Below are 12,629 nucleotides of genomic sequence, written 5' to 3' on the forward strand. Positions count from 1 at the left end.
CATTTTCATTAAAATTTGCTCTTTCAGGCAGAAATTTGTATTTTTTTTGCTTTGTTTTGTTTTGTTTTGGTTCATGTTCCCAGCAAGTACTGCAGTCCTGGGTTGATGTGTGGAGTGGATGGAGCAAGCTCCTATTCCATCTCCCAGCTCCAAAAATCCATTTCATATAAGATCCCTGAGTAGAAGACATATCAGATATTAAACAGGTACGACACTTGACCTTCACCAAAAGGCTGAGAAGTGATCAAGATTTGTATTTCTTAAGTATCACAGCTGCGTGCACACGCTTACCCTGTACTTGAGGACTTGCCTTTGTAGTCACTGGGCCTAGCGGGGGTGGAGGCAAGAAGAGCCAAATCATCTTTCTGAAAGAAAGAGAACCCCTGAGTGGGATCAAGTGCAACTAAATGACTTCTCCATGGTGGCTCAGTCTCTGTGTACCAGTTACCACATTTATTTCCCCACATTTACCAAATTCATAGCCATAAACAATGATGAGACTAATACATAGGTCACTAGTGGGACCTAGAATCGAGGAATCCTTTTGCTATGTAATTGGCTGTCTTGGCATCATGTAAACAGTCAAACCTCATGTAAACAGTCAAACCTCAAAGCAAGTTCAGAGGGAATTTTTAAATATAAAAAATAAATCCAAAGACAGTACGTACCAGTGAGTAAGTTTCTGCTAGTATCTTCTCAAAAGCAATTTTAGCAGCCAATTGTTTTGCCATCTGTTTAGTAGGACCTTCAGCACTACTGTATACTTTCTGTCCAATTACGCATTTACAAGAAAATCTAGGAAAAATAATGGAGAGTATTTACCTAAATGCCAAAAAATAGTAAATATAACTTACGATTTGAGAAAAACACACGTCAATAAAGGCCTTATTATCACACTAATGTAACAGGTCGATTTGCATTTCATGTCTTTGTATAATTCAAATCTTCAATAAAATGGCCGACCAATCTGACACAGTAACCAGGATGAGCTAACATCTCAGCCTGCATTTTCCAGGCAACTTCTAACTTTCTGTTGTTTCATTCAAAGATCTGGCATAAAAGCAACACTATCACATTTTTCTCTTCCTAGTTCTGGCCTAAGAGCCATCAAAGTAAAAGTCAAAAGTAAATAGCTCCATCAGGTTCAGAGGACAGTATTCTCAAGTGATTGTTCACATTACTTGCAATCAGATTTTTTTTTCTTCTCCCTCATTTAATTGGTTGGTTGTAGCTGAGAAGTAATCTCTCCCTCATGCTCATTGTTTTGTTTTTCTCAGTTCCAATTCATTCTTTATCTCACTTTCAAGTCTGAGCTCACTGGTGACATTCTCAGTAACTGAAACCCTAGTCTGTCCCCCTCATCACATTCCTCAAATCCTGTTCTCCTCACAGTCTAGGAAGGAATACCATTCCTTCTAACATGTGATATCCATCTGCAGACTGACACCATCTAATCTAATTGGAAAGATGAACACCTAGACAGACAGCTCTCTAATCTGACGATGGTGGGAAGAGAGTCTTTTACACACACGTGTGGCAGAGCAGTCTTCACCCAGCCACTCCCACTGCAACCTCAGGGCTGGAGAGATCTCCCCATCCTGCAAGCAGGACAGCTCATACTCTCTTAACTGTCCTGCAAATGAAACCATCCAGATATACCTCAGAAACAAAAGATCACCCAGATTTCATCAATTATGACATATGGGTTATAATCCTTCAGCAATGAAGCATTTTAATATTTAATTACAAAGATATCCAACGGCTTAGAAGTCCTATAAAATGTACAGAAAGAATGTACAAAAATGATGAATATTTCTGAAAAGCTTGACATGGATATATAAACCCATTCCATTGCTTAGATACACCAAAACAGAAGGAAACTACATCTCACCTTTTGGGCCCAACGGTGCACAATTCACGTTGTTGATAACTTACAGACAGTTTTGCCTTTTGGGTAAGCCTATTAATCTGGCCTACGTAATTCCCCATGGGTAAATCATCTGAAGTATCTGTTGTCGACGATAATACAGAACTAGCTCCCTGGAAAAAAAAAAATCTTGTTTAACATGGATTATAATGAAGATTTAATTCTGTATTTTATTTTTCAAAAACAATTACTAAGTGAACCATTTGAAAGACAGCTTAGATTTTATGTATTTCCCTACTGTAGTACTTTGAATCAAAGTATAAGTATGTACTGTATTTTGCCATGTATAATACAATCCTGTGTATAACGCGCACCCACGATTTTTGTGTACATTCTACACAGAACTATTATACCCGTGTGTATTGCATATCTTTATTTTTCTCTCAAAAATTTGGGCAAAAAAGTATGCATTATACATGGCACATTACAGTACTTTTCTATACCAGAAAAATCCTGCAAGGATAAATCTTAACAATGGGAATCACCCATTTTCCTTTTATAATTTCATTGAAAAAAACGATCACTTCCTGTTTTTCCAAGCAAAATACTATATCACTTTCTACCTTGCTATACCCTTTGTAAAATGTTTTACAAACACAAGATAAATACTGAACTAAACTATACCCTTGATGACACTTAATGGGAAAGGTGAATATAGCAGCAGCATCCTTTCATTATTATCTGTGTTTTCTTTTGTTCCTAAGCTGACAAAATTGGTCTCAAGTTTTGTAACTTTGTTCATCTTGTTTAAACAATTAACTTTGGGTTTTATTGATCCTTATTATTTCTTTGTTTTCTTTTACACTCATTTCTGCCCATACTTTTGTCATTTTTCTCTCTTCTGTTCTGAGGGAAAATGAAATAGTTAAATCTTTGCTCTTTCTCTAACTTCTTAGCTTGGTTTTCTTTCTCTTTTTTTCTAAAGATTTTATGTATTTATTTTTAGACAGGGGAGAAGGGAGGGGAAAAAAAGTGGGGGTGAAACATCAATATGTGGTTGCTTCTTGTGCGCCCCCTACTGGGGACCTGGCCTGCAAGCCAGGCATGTGCCCTGACTGGGAATTGAACCTCCGACACTGGTTCACAGTGCTCAATCCACTGAGCCACACCAGCCAGGACTTGACTTAGTTTCCTAGCTCATTAACAGTTTGTAAGTTTGTGATTTTGTGTGATTTATTTTCTGAATTATGGTTAGAAGGATAACACCTTCAAGTAAGATTTTTTAGGAAAGTATCTTAAAGGCTAAAATTTTCCAAAAGTTTCAGTATCTGAGAATGATTATCTTTTGTCCCACAATGTAAATGATTTCTTGTCTCATTTCACAGCTGCTGCTTCCTGTCTCCTGGCTTTGAATGTTACTGTAGACAGCACAGTACTTTTTTTCATCTTTACATTTCACATAATTTCTTTCTTCTGCCAAGATGCTTGATGATTCCTTCACTAGAACTCTCAGTCCTTTCACAATGATGGAAGTTGCTCTTGGTGGTTTTGTACTTTCTTGTATCTGCTGTGTTGTTTTAAACTTCACCCAGGTCTGTCTGAACTTCAGAAACATGTTCTACTGATACCCCTTCAGATAGCTTTGTCTGCAGTGGTTACTCTATTCTCCTCTTCAGGGATACCAATTACACATATGTTGGTTCTCCATTACCTGCCCTCCATATCCATCCTTCTCCTCACTATCTTCTTCATGTCTTTGTCTTTTTCCACTGATTCCTTCAGGTAGGTGGAGAGACTCCTGCCAGCACCTGTCAGTTCATTTCTCATTGTCTCCTTTCCACATCTGTCCAGTTTTAAGGTATGCCACTGCTATTGGCACTCTAAACAGGTATTACCCAGCTTTTACCACTATTTCCTAGGTGTACCTCTCATTTGGGGTCCCACGGAAATGGAGTCAGGGGAAAAAGACTGAATTGAACTTGTGAATGTAAAGGAACTTGCGAATGGCTTTATTCTGTATGCCGGTATTTTCTCACAGAGAAAAATATAAACTACCCTGGTTGGTGTGGCTCTCAGTGGATTGAGTACTGTCCTGTGAATCAAAGGGTCACTGGTTCGATTTCCAGTCTAGGGCACACGCCGGGGTTGCAGGCCAGGTCCCCAGTAGGGGGTGCACGAGAGGCAACCACACACTGATGTTTCTCTCCCTCTCTTTCTCCCCACTTCCCCTCTCTAAAAATAAATAAATAAACTCTATTTATAAAGAAAAATAAATATCTATTTATTAAATAAAAATAAATAAACTCTAAGAAGAAAAAAAAGAAAAATATAAACTATATGAAGAGCCCCTTTTCAGTTGGGGAAAAGGCAATTACCTCTTTTTCTTTAAGTATTTCGACAGCTAATTTGGCTGCAGCATCTTTTGCTTCCTTCTTTGATTTACCTTCAGCTGTTGGATATTCTTTCTCATTTATTATAACTTGAAATTTAAACCTGAGTACCAAAAAAATCACAAAATATTGTTAAACTCAGGCATTATCTAGAGACAAGTATTCTAATCCCCACCACCCCTTTTGACCACCTTTGAAGTTCTGACCTATGCTCAATATAGATGAAGCAGTTCCCTCCAAACAGCATAACAGCACATCATCTTAAAGTGTGGGAAAGCTTATGTCCTCTTTTTTCTCCAGAGTCCTCTGAAGTTACAACTCTATACCAAAAGGACTGTCCCACAGAACTGTCGCAACTTTGCTCTAAATCGCTGACTTCAAGATTCTGCTAGCGTCGCCATTCCCCTAGCTTTTATTTTTATGGGTATATATTCTTTTTTAAATAGCATCTTACCTTAAGTCGTGTGGAGGTCCTGTCCTAGACAGTTCGCGATAGTTAATATTTACATTGTTCTTCTGACTGTATCTATTAAGTTCTTCTATGAAGAGACCTCGTATAGGAGTATCAGCCATGTCCTCTCCCAGTAATCTAGAATACAAGTGATGTTTGAAAAAAGTGACGCTGGCAGAATATATTTCCTCAGTTTTTCCCAATCCAGTTTGAGACACAAAATGGGGTTAGAATTTCCTTTATATGACTCATCTCAGCCATACATAAATCCAGAAAAGAACTCTCTTTAAAAATCTTTCCCTCTCATGGACTGCATAATCAAAGACAATTTCTCCAAAATGTTCTACTTTCAAAACTCAACTGGCCAAAAAACGGAAGGGGCCTGTCTCTTTAACTCTGCTCTTTGCTTCCACCGACTGTAAAGTGCAAGTTCCCCACCTGCATGAGAAGGTAAAAAAGCTTCAGAAGTAGAATCAGAATTCTTTACATTGGGAAGAAAAAGGCTGACATTATATATAAAGCAAAGTGTAGGAAATCATAATGGAAATATCCGCATATGGAAATAGAATGTCTGATGAAATCCCACAAATCATCCCTCTGAAATTTGCAGAAGTGAATGTTAGGTAAATTATGACCCCCATTTATGGGCCACATTGGACTAATTCAGTAGCAATGATTTAAATAATGAACAAAAATCTAAAGGATATAGAATCTGCATATAAGAGCCAAAATGACAAAACCCTTAGAAAAAAACATAAGGGTAAATCTTCCTAACCTTGTACTTGGCAGTCGAGTCTTTGCCATGACAACAAAAATGCAAGCAACAAAAGAGAGCAGATAAATTAGGCTTCTTCAAAATTAAAAACTTTTGTGTTCCAAAGGACATATTGATAAAAATAAAAAGACGACCTATAGAATGGGATATTTCTAGTCATATATATGATATGGGTCTCGTATCCAGAATATATAAAGAGCTCGTAACTCAACAACAAAATGACAACCCAATTGAAAAGTACGCAAAGGAATGAAACAGTCATTCTCTAAAGAAAATATACGCATCGCCAATAAGCCTGTAAAAAGATGTTCGACATCATTAGTCATTAGAGAAATGCAAATCGAAACCCCAACTAGAGAGCAGCTCATACCCACAAGAACAATAGTAATAGTAACACAGAAAATAAGAGTGTTGATGAGGATGTAGAGAAACTGGAACCTTCCTACACTGCTGCTGGGAATGCAAAACACTGCAACTTCTATGGAAAAGAACCTGATTATTTCTTCAAATAGTCAAACTTAGAATTGCCATACAACCCAGCAACTCCACTTCTAGGCCTATACCCAAGGAACTGCAAAACAGGCTTTTCAAACAAATACTTATACACGAATGTTCATAGCGGCACTACTCACAACAGCCAGAAAGTGGAAACAAACCAGATGTCATTCAACTGATGAATCATTAACAAAATATGGTATATGCACACATGGGATCTTATTCAGCCATAAAAACAAATGAAGTGTAGAAATATGCTACAACACAGATAACCCTGAGAACATGAAAAATGAAAGAGGCTACGCACAAAATGTCACCTATTGTCCGACTCCCTCTATATGAAATGTCCAGACACAGTAAAGCGGTAGCGAGAGTAAACAGGCCTTGGTAACCTAGTGTTTCTTGCTCAAAAGCTCTTTTGATTTTTCTTCCAAGGCCAATCTTTCTTCCTAACACTTCTTAATCTTCACAGGCCCTAAATGCTTGAGTTCCAAAGACCCTATTCCCTACACTTTCTCCTCAAGGTGATTTCTTTCACGTCAGTGATTTCAGTGATCACCTCCTTGTCATTAACTCTAAAACATGCATGTCCCTTCCAAACCTCTGTCTGAATTTCAGCTGTCATTGTCCAACATCTCCACTTGAATGTCCTGAAAGAATTTTAGACTCAAAGGACCCCAAACTGCATTTATGATCTTCCCTTCAGCTGGTTTGGAGTCTCCTGTCTCAGAAAAATGACTCCACTCTTCACTTGTGTCTGACGGCCATGAATTCGGAGGCATCGTTGACCTTTCCCTACTTTCTCATCGGTAACAAATCCATCTACTTCTTCCTGATGCCGGAGCCACTGTTCTGACTCCAGCCACCACCACCTCACTCCTGACTGCTGCACGAGCCTCAGAACCAGCTCCTCGCAGCCACTGAGATCCCTTCCCCGCCCTGCAGCCACTGTGATTTTCTTTTCACTGCTCTTTTCATTGTGGTGAAATACACATAACATGAAATGTACCCTTTTCACCATTTTTAAGTCCACAGTTCACAGGTATTAAGCACATTCCCGATACTGTGCAGCCATCACTGTCGTCTATCACCGGGACTCCCCACATCCTCCCAAACGGAAAGTCTGCACGCATTAAACGGTAACTTCCCGATTCTCCATCTTCTCATGCCCTGGTAACCAATGATACTTCCTGGCTCTATGAATTTACCTCTTCTAGGTACCTCATTATGAGTGGAGTCATTTGTCTTTTTGTGACTGGTTATTTCACTTAGCATAATGTCTTCAAGGTTCATCCATGTTGTGGCAAGTGCCAGACTCTTATTCTTTTGTAAGGCTGAATAATACTCCATTATACATACTATAGTACCATGTTTTGTTGGCCCATTCATCCTGTATTATTTCAACTTTTTGGCTAGTGTGAGTAATACTGCTATGAACACTGGTGTACAAGTATCTGTTCAAGTCCCCACTTTCAGATATTTTGGGTATCTACCTAGAAGTGAAATTGCTAAATCATATGGTAATTCTATGTTTAACATTTTGAGGAATCACCAAATTGTTTTCCACAGTGGCCCCACCATATTATATTCCCACCAGCAATGCACAGGTGTTCCAATTTCTGCACATCTTCAGCAACAGTTGTCATTTTCCACTTTCTATCATAGTAGTCACATCATGATCTTTTAAAACATCAATCCAACCACGCAGTCCCCACAGCCACCAAAACTGTTGTTGTCAAGGTTACCAATGCCCCCCCCATCTCTAAAACTAGCACTTGGTTCTCGATCCTTATCCAGTTAACCTTAAAGCAGCATTTGACGTAGCTGCTCATTCTCTTCTCCCTCCTGTCCCTTTCTTAGCTTAGATTTCAAAGATACCACACTCTCTTGGTTTTCCTCCTTTTTCATAAGCTGGTCCTTCTCTGTCTCCTTTCCTCGTTCTTCCTTTCTTCTAAAGATTGTCATGTCCCAGGACCCAGTCCTTAGATCTCCTCTCGGGTTTTACATTCACTACCTTGGTCATCGCCTCTAGGCTTGTGGCTTTAATTCCACCTGTGTAACGAGGATGCTCAAAAGTGTGCCTCCAACACTGGCTGTTTCCTGATTCCAACTGCTTTTGTCCAACACGCTCCCTCCTGAAATGCTCTTGACCCTACTCCTGCTCCTGTCTTTGCCTGTTGAACAACTTCTTCCTATAGATCTCAGCTTAAGTGTCCTATCAGATGCCCTAGAAGAGGTCCCGATTTGGCACTTTGTCACAGCCCTTGTCCCCATTACTGCAATTGCTTATTTAACTGTCTCCCAAAAAAACCCACGAGCCACAACAAGGAAGGCTCCAGGCTTAGAAGAGGGGCTGAATACAATGAATGAATACATGAATGAATGAATACAAAAATAACTCCAGATCACCCTCACCTGGAAAACCTGTCACAGGCTTTTATCTCTGCTTGAAATGCAACATCGGCAACCTCCATCAACCAGGCGATTCTCACTCATGTGTGAGGATCAACACAGTCTCCTTTGACACCCAGCTCCCGTCACAGCCCTGAATGCTCTTGAACTAGTCAGTGAGCTCTCTGGAGAGCAGGTTCTATGTCTCACTCATTTTTGTTATCACCAACGCCCAGTGGCAAGTAGAAAATGTTGAACCCCTGAGATGGTGTACAGTTGAATGAGAGAATGATTCATTAAAGTTAAGTACTTCACTGTAAACCCTCTCGTCTTTTCCCTTTCATTCACCTGCTGTTTCCCAGCAACCTTTTTTCATTCATTCGGTAAATGCTTATCAAACGTCAAGCACTGTTCTGACACTGTATATGGGCACAAAGAAGACAGAACAAGTCCCTGCCTGCATCCCATGAAAGGAGAAAATGCCCGTGTGCAGAAACAAGTAACGGGAGTGGATAATGATGGCCGGATGGCCTGCAGTGCTATGATGAAATGAACCAGGGGGATGGGCTAGAGGGTGAGTTGGTAGGCAGGGGCAGAAATATGAGGGAGGAGGATTTAAACACAGCAGTCAGGAAAGACCCTTCTCAGGAGACAATAGTCAAGTCAAGTCTGAATGATGAGAAAGTCCACTCATCAAGATATGGAGGAGGAGTATCTCAGGCAGAGCAATTCCTGAGGAAGGAACCTGGACAGACTTTGGAGGGACAACAAAAAGGCCAAGGGGACTGCTGCACAGTGAACCAGGGGTAAGGGCAGGAAGGAGTGAGGGAGGTGAGCAGAGCAGGCACCGCAGCACACAGCCACTGTGGGGCGTGGTCGGGGCTGTGGATGGAGGGTTCTACCAGAGGGGTGATGTGATTTGTGTCCCCAGTGATCACTCTGACACTGTGTAGAGAACAGAGAGGGCAGGGGCTGGGCATGGAAAGGGAAGCAGGACAAGAGAAGTTGGGAAACCAAGTAGAGACTGCCACACTGGTCTGGGCGAGCAATGGGGGTGGCTGGAAGCAGGGTGCTGGAAGTGCCTACATCTGAACAAAAGCCATGCCTTCACATTACTGCTTACTGCGGCAGAGCGAGTCAGACTTTAAAAGCCACAGAGACCTGGGCTAGACACCTCTCTCAGCCTCTGAACCTCTGATTCATGACCTGGAAACACCCGATTCACAGGTTGCTAGGAGAAGTAGCAGACTCAGAAGAGTCTCCTGCACCAGTGGTCCTCCATAAATGGTTCTCCTGGTCTGCCATTCCAAACCCCAAAAAGCACCAAACACTGAGGTTTGTTTTGTTTTCATTTGTTTTGTTTTGGTAGATTTGTAGCCCCCTGTCTAGACCTAGACTGACAGGAGCTACTTAGAGTCTTTATTATACTTTGTTGCCTGTTTATCATTCAACTGCAAAAATAGGCTTTATTATAGTGTGCTGCTCCCAAATCCTGCTGAGAGTATTACAAACAGAGTTTATGCTGCATGGCCTTCTAAAATCCAAAATCTGTGAGCACCAGAACACACCTGGCCCAAGGGTTCAGAATAAGCAGATATACCAATGGTATATCTGTAGATATACCATTGTTTTCACCGACCCCAGCACCATTTAGTGTAGTCACAATCAGAAGACCATATGTGAAGTCAGAGGCAGTCACAGATCTCAGAACGACTGTAATGAAAGAGTCCGTATCAATTACTTAACCAGAAGTCCTAGCTCATGCTTTAAATCCTCAGCACTTTTAACTCTGAGTAACTGCTAATCATCAGAAGGACAAGCCAGTCTGAATTTAAGTGAAATACATGTGTACCCTTGTAAGGTGCTGAACTGACATGTTTGGAAAAAGTACTTACAAGTTTTGGGGAAAAAAGAAACAGCAGGTTTCTTTTTAACTAATTTTAACAAATGTTGCTTTAATACTGTTCCTATTTTCCTGAAAGAAATCAGGACCATAATCACTAACAACTGTTATATGCCTGTCTTACTCATACCCAGAAGTCCCTTCGGCTGTGCCCTGTTACCTGTCCACCTTACTCAAACCCAGAAGTCCCTTCAGCTGCACCTCCGTCTCCTGTCCATCTGCCACCTCCCAGGGCAGACACTGAGCTTCCCAGTGATTACATGCAACATTCATTCAAATAGTGTCTGATGCATTAAATGAACTCCAGGTCGAGTGTAATGGATCTTCAGGTTCAAATAAGCAAACTGAAGAAAAAGAGCACAGTCTGCACAAGATTCTAAGTTTCTAAGTGACAGCAGAATGTACACCTTTTAGCTTCTATCTGGCTAGGCATTTTTAGTACTAAAGAAATCACAGGCAATAGGAAATCTCATTACTTTGGAACTCAAAAGAGAAATTATAAATAACCATTGATTAAGCAACAATTTTACGAGCACCTCCTATGTACTAAGGTGCCGGGGTTACACCAGGGAGCAAAGCCCTGCTCTGGTGAACTTGCTAGCGGAGGAACACGGACAAAACCATAAACCATGTCACAGGGCGATGTGAGTACGATGTTGGAAACTGAAGCACAGTGAGGGCGACAGCGAAGGAAGGTGGGGTTCTTTTCACCTGCAGGTTGGTCAGGGAGGCTGCTCTGACAAACTGACGTTCAAGAAATGTTGGGGGAAGAGAGGGATTGGCCCGACCAGGCATCTGGGGGAAGGGCTTCCCGGGAAGAAGAAACGGTGCAAAGACCCAGAGGCGGGCGTGTGTGCGTGGCTGTGTGCCAAGAACAACAGGGTGGTCAGAGTGGAGGGCGCAGGGGCCCTGCCTGGGCGCCTAGGCGGTGCTGAGAAGAGGTAGGTGGCAGACACGGTGGGGACGGAGCTGGAGCAGCGGTGAGGCCGTGCAGCTGGGAAATAATAGTAACTGTTCAGGCAAGAGATTTTTGGCTAGGCATTATTGAGGAAATGTATGGGTCATTCAGGCCTATGTATTTCCCATCTCTCCGTAGTCATAGGGCCTGTTTTCCACTAGATCCCCAACCCCAACCCCAGCCGGGGCTTGTTGGATACTTGCTCTGATCAAAATTCTTCACCGGAAGAAAACGGCTTTCCGTTCTTAGCGCGCTGCACGGATCCGGGAAGGACCCCGAACCTCGGCCCCGGACCTGCGTCGGCGCTCCCCGTGCGGCGGGGCCAGGGGTCTGGGGCCTCTCACCAGCGTCGACCCCCGGGGCTGGGGATGCGGGCTGGGGATGCGGGCTAGGAACTGGGGCCACACGCGCCCGGGCGCTCCAGGGCTTGGGCCGCGCCCCGCGCCCTCCGAGACCCCCGCGCTCCCCTCGCGGTCCTCCCGGCTCACCTCGCGCGCCGCCGTCCCGAAGCCCAGCAGGGTCTGCGCAGCTCGCTCTCAGTTTCGTTTTCCCCTCGGACTCCGCCTTCCGCGGCGGCCGCCCGGCCCTCTCCCGCACACCTCGTCACACGCTCTTGGCCGTGGGAAACTGGCGCCTTCGCCGGGAGCCCGCGGGAAGCAGCGGGGGCGGGCCCCGCTCCACGTGCGGCCTTCCCGCCTGGGCGTGTTCCGGCCCCGGGGCCCCGGCCTCTGGAGCGGTCGGGGCCGGCGCGCGGCGAAGATCCGCAAGGGGCGAGGCGCTCACGGAGGTCTCCGAGTGCCCGGCGCGGCGTGCCAAGAGCACCCCAATAGGCTCAGGGACAGACAGCCTCATTTCCTCTTCCTCGCAGACTTTTGCGGTGGGGGTGATATTATCAGCTCCATTTACATTAGAAGAAACAGTAAATCACCTCGCCCTCAGTCTTGGGCCTTGTAAGTGGCAAAGACAGCATTCAGTCCAAGATCTGGCCCCTAAACCGAGGCACTCCTTCCCTTTTCCACACTGCTGCCACGTCACCTTCACAAGGCTGGGGCCAGGGCACAATCTAGGGCTGGGCCTGCGGGCATAATCTTCCTTCCGTTTTGCACCCAGCCACCCGTTCATCGAACAGATACTTGCCAGCCGCTCTACCCAGCACCAGCCAGTTCAGCAGTTAGAAGAGCCACCTGGCCCCCCCGCGAGACTTCATGGAGTTCACTACCAAAGCCCTTACCAGTAGTCCTCGACTTACAAAAAATCAAATCCTACTTACCTAATGGACTATGAAACACTCCCAGAGTAATACTGGCTCCTTGGCACGCGATTCAGGAGTACTGAGAGCTTACTCCACGATAATGCGGCAACATACGTGCCATTACTATGCCCATTTAACAGATGAGAA

General features: G+C 43.4%; 1 protein-coding gene and 1 pseudogene across 5 annotated transcripts in view; both read right to left on the reverse strand.

The window, feature by feature from the left end:
* The window catches only part of EIF2AK2 (eukaryotic translation initiation factor 2 alpha kinase 2), a 45,873-nt gene extending 34,072 nt beyond the window's left edge, over positions 1-11,801 (reverse strand). For 4 of the 5 annotated variants that reach the window (XM_037165403.2, XM_037165401.2, XM_053666950.1 and 1 more), the window contains exons 1-6: positions 11,719-11,801; positions 4,712-4,846; positions 4,243-4,360; positions 1,892-2,040; positions 669-795; positions 292-365 (exon numbers count right to left, since the gene is read on the reverse strand). In XM_037165403.2, the coding sequence (XP_037021298.2) occupies positions 292-365; positions 669-795; positions 1,892-2,040; positions 4,243-4,360; positions 4,712-4,830 (587 nt within the window). In that variant the 5' untranslated portion in view covers positions 4,831-4,846; positions 11,719-11,801. Of the gene's footprint in view, positions 1-291; positions 366-668; positions 796-1,891; positions 2,041-4,242; positions 4,361-4,711; positions 4,847-11,433; positions 11,528-11,718 lie in introns of those variants that run through there. The other variant, XM_037165402.2, reaches the window with a different exon arrangement.
* On the reverse strand, positions 65-245 carry LOC119063862 (uncharacterized; annotated as a pseudogene).
* Positions 11,802-12,629: the final 828 nt, after the last annotated feature.

The sequence above is a fragment of the Artibeus jamaicensis genome, unplaced genomic scaffold (genome assembly GCF_021234435.1).
Source record: "Artibeus jamaicensis isolate MK-2021 breed Jamaican fruit bat unplaced genomic scaffold, CSHL_Jam_final contig_465, whole genome shotgun sequence".
NCBI lineage: Eukaryota > Metazoa > Chordata > Mammalia > Chiroptera > Phyllostomidae > Artibeus > Artibeus jamaicensis.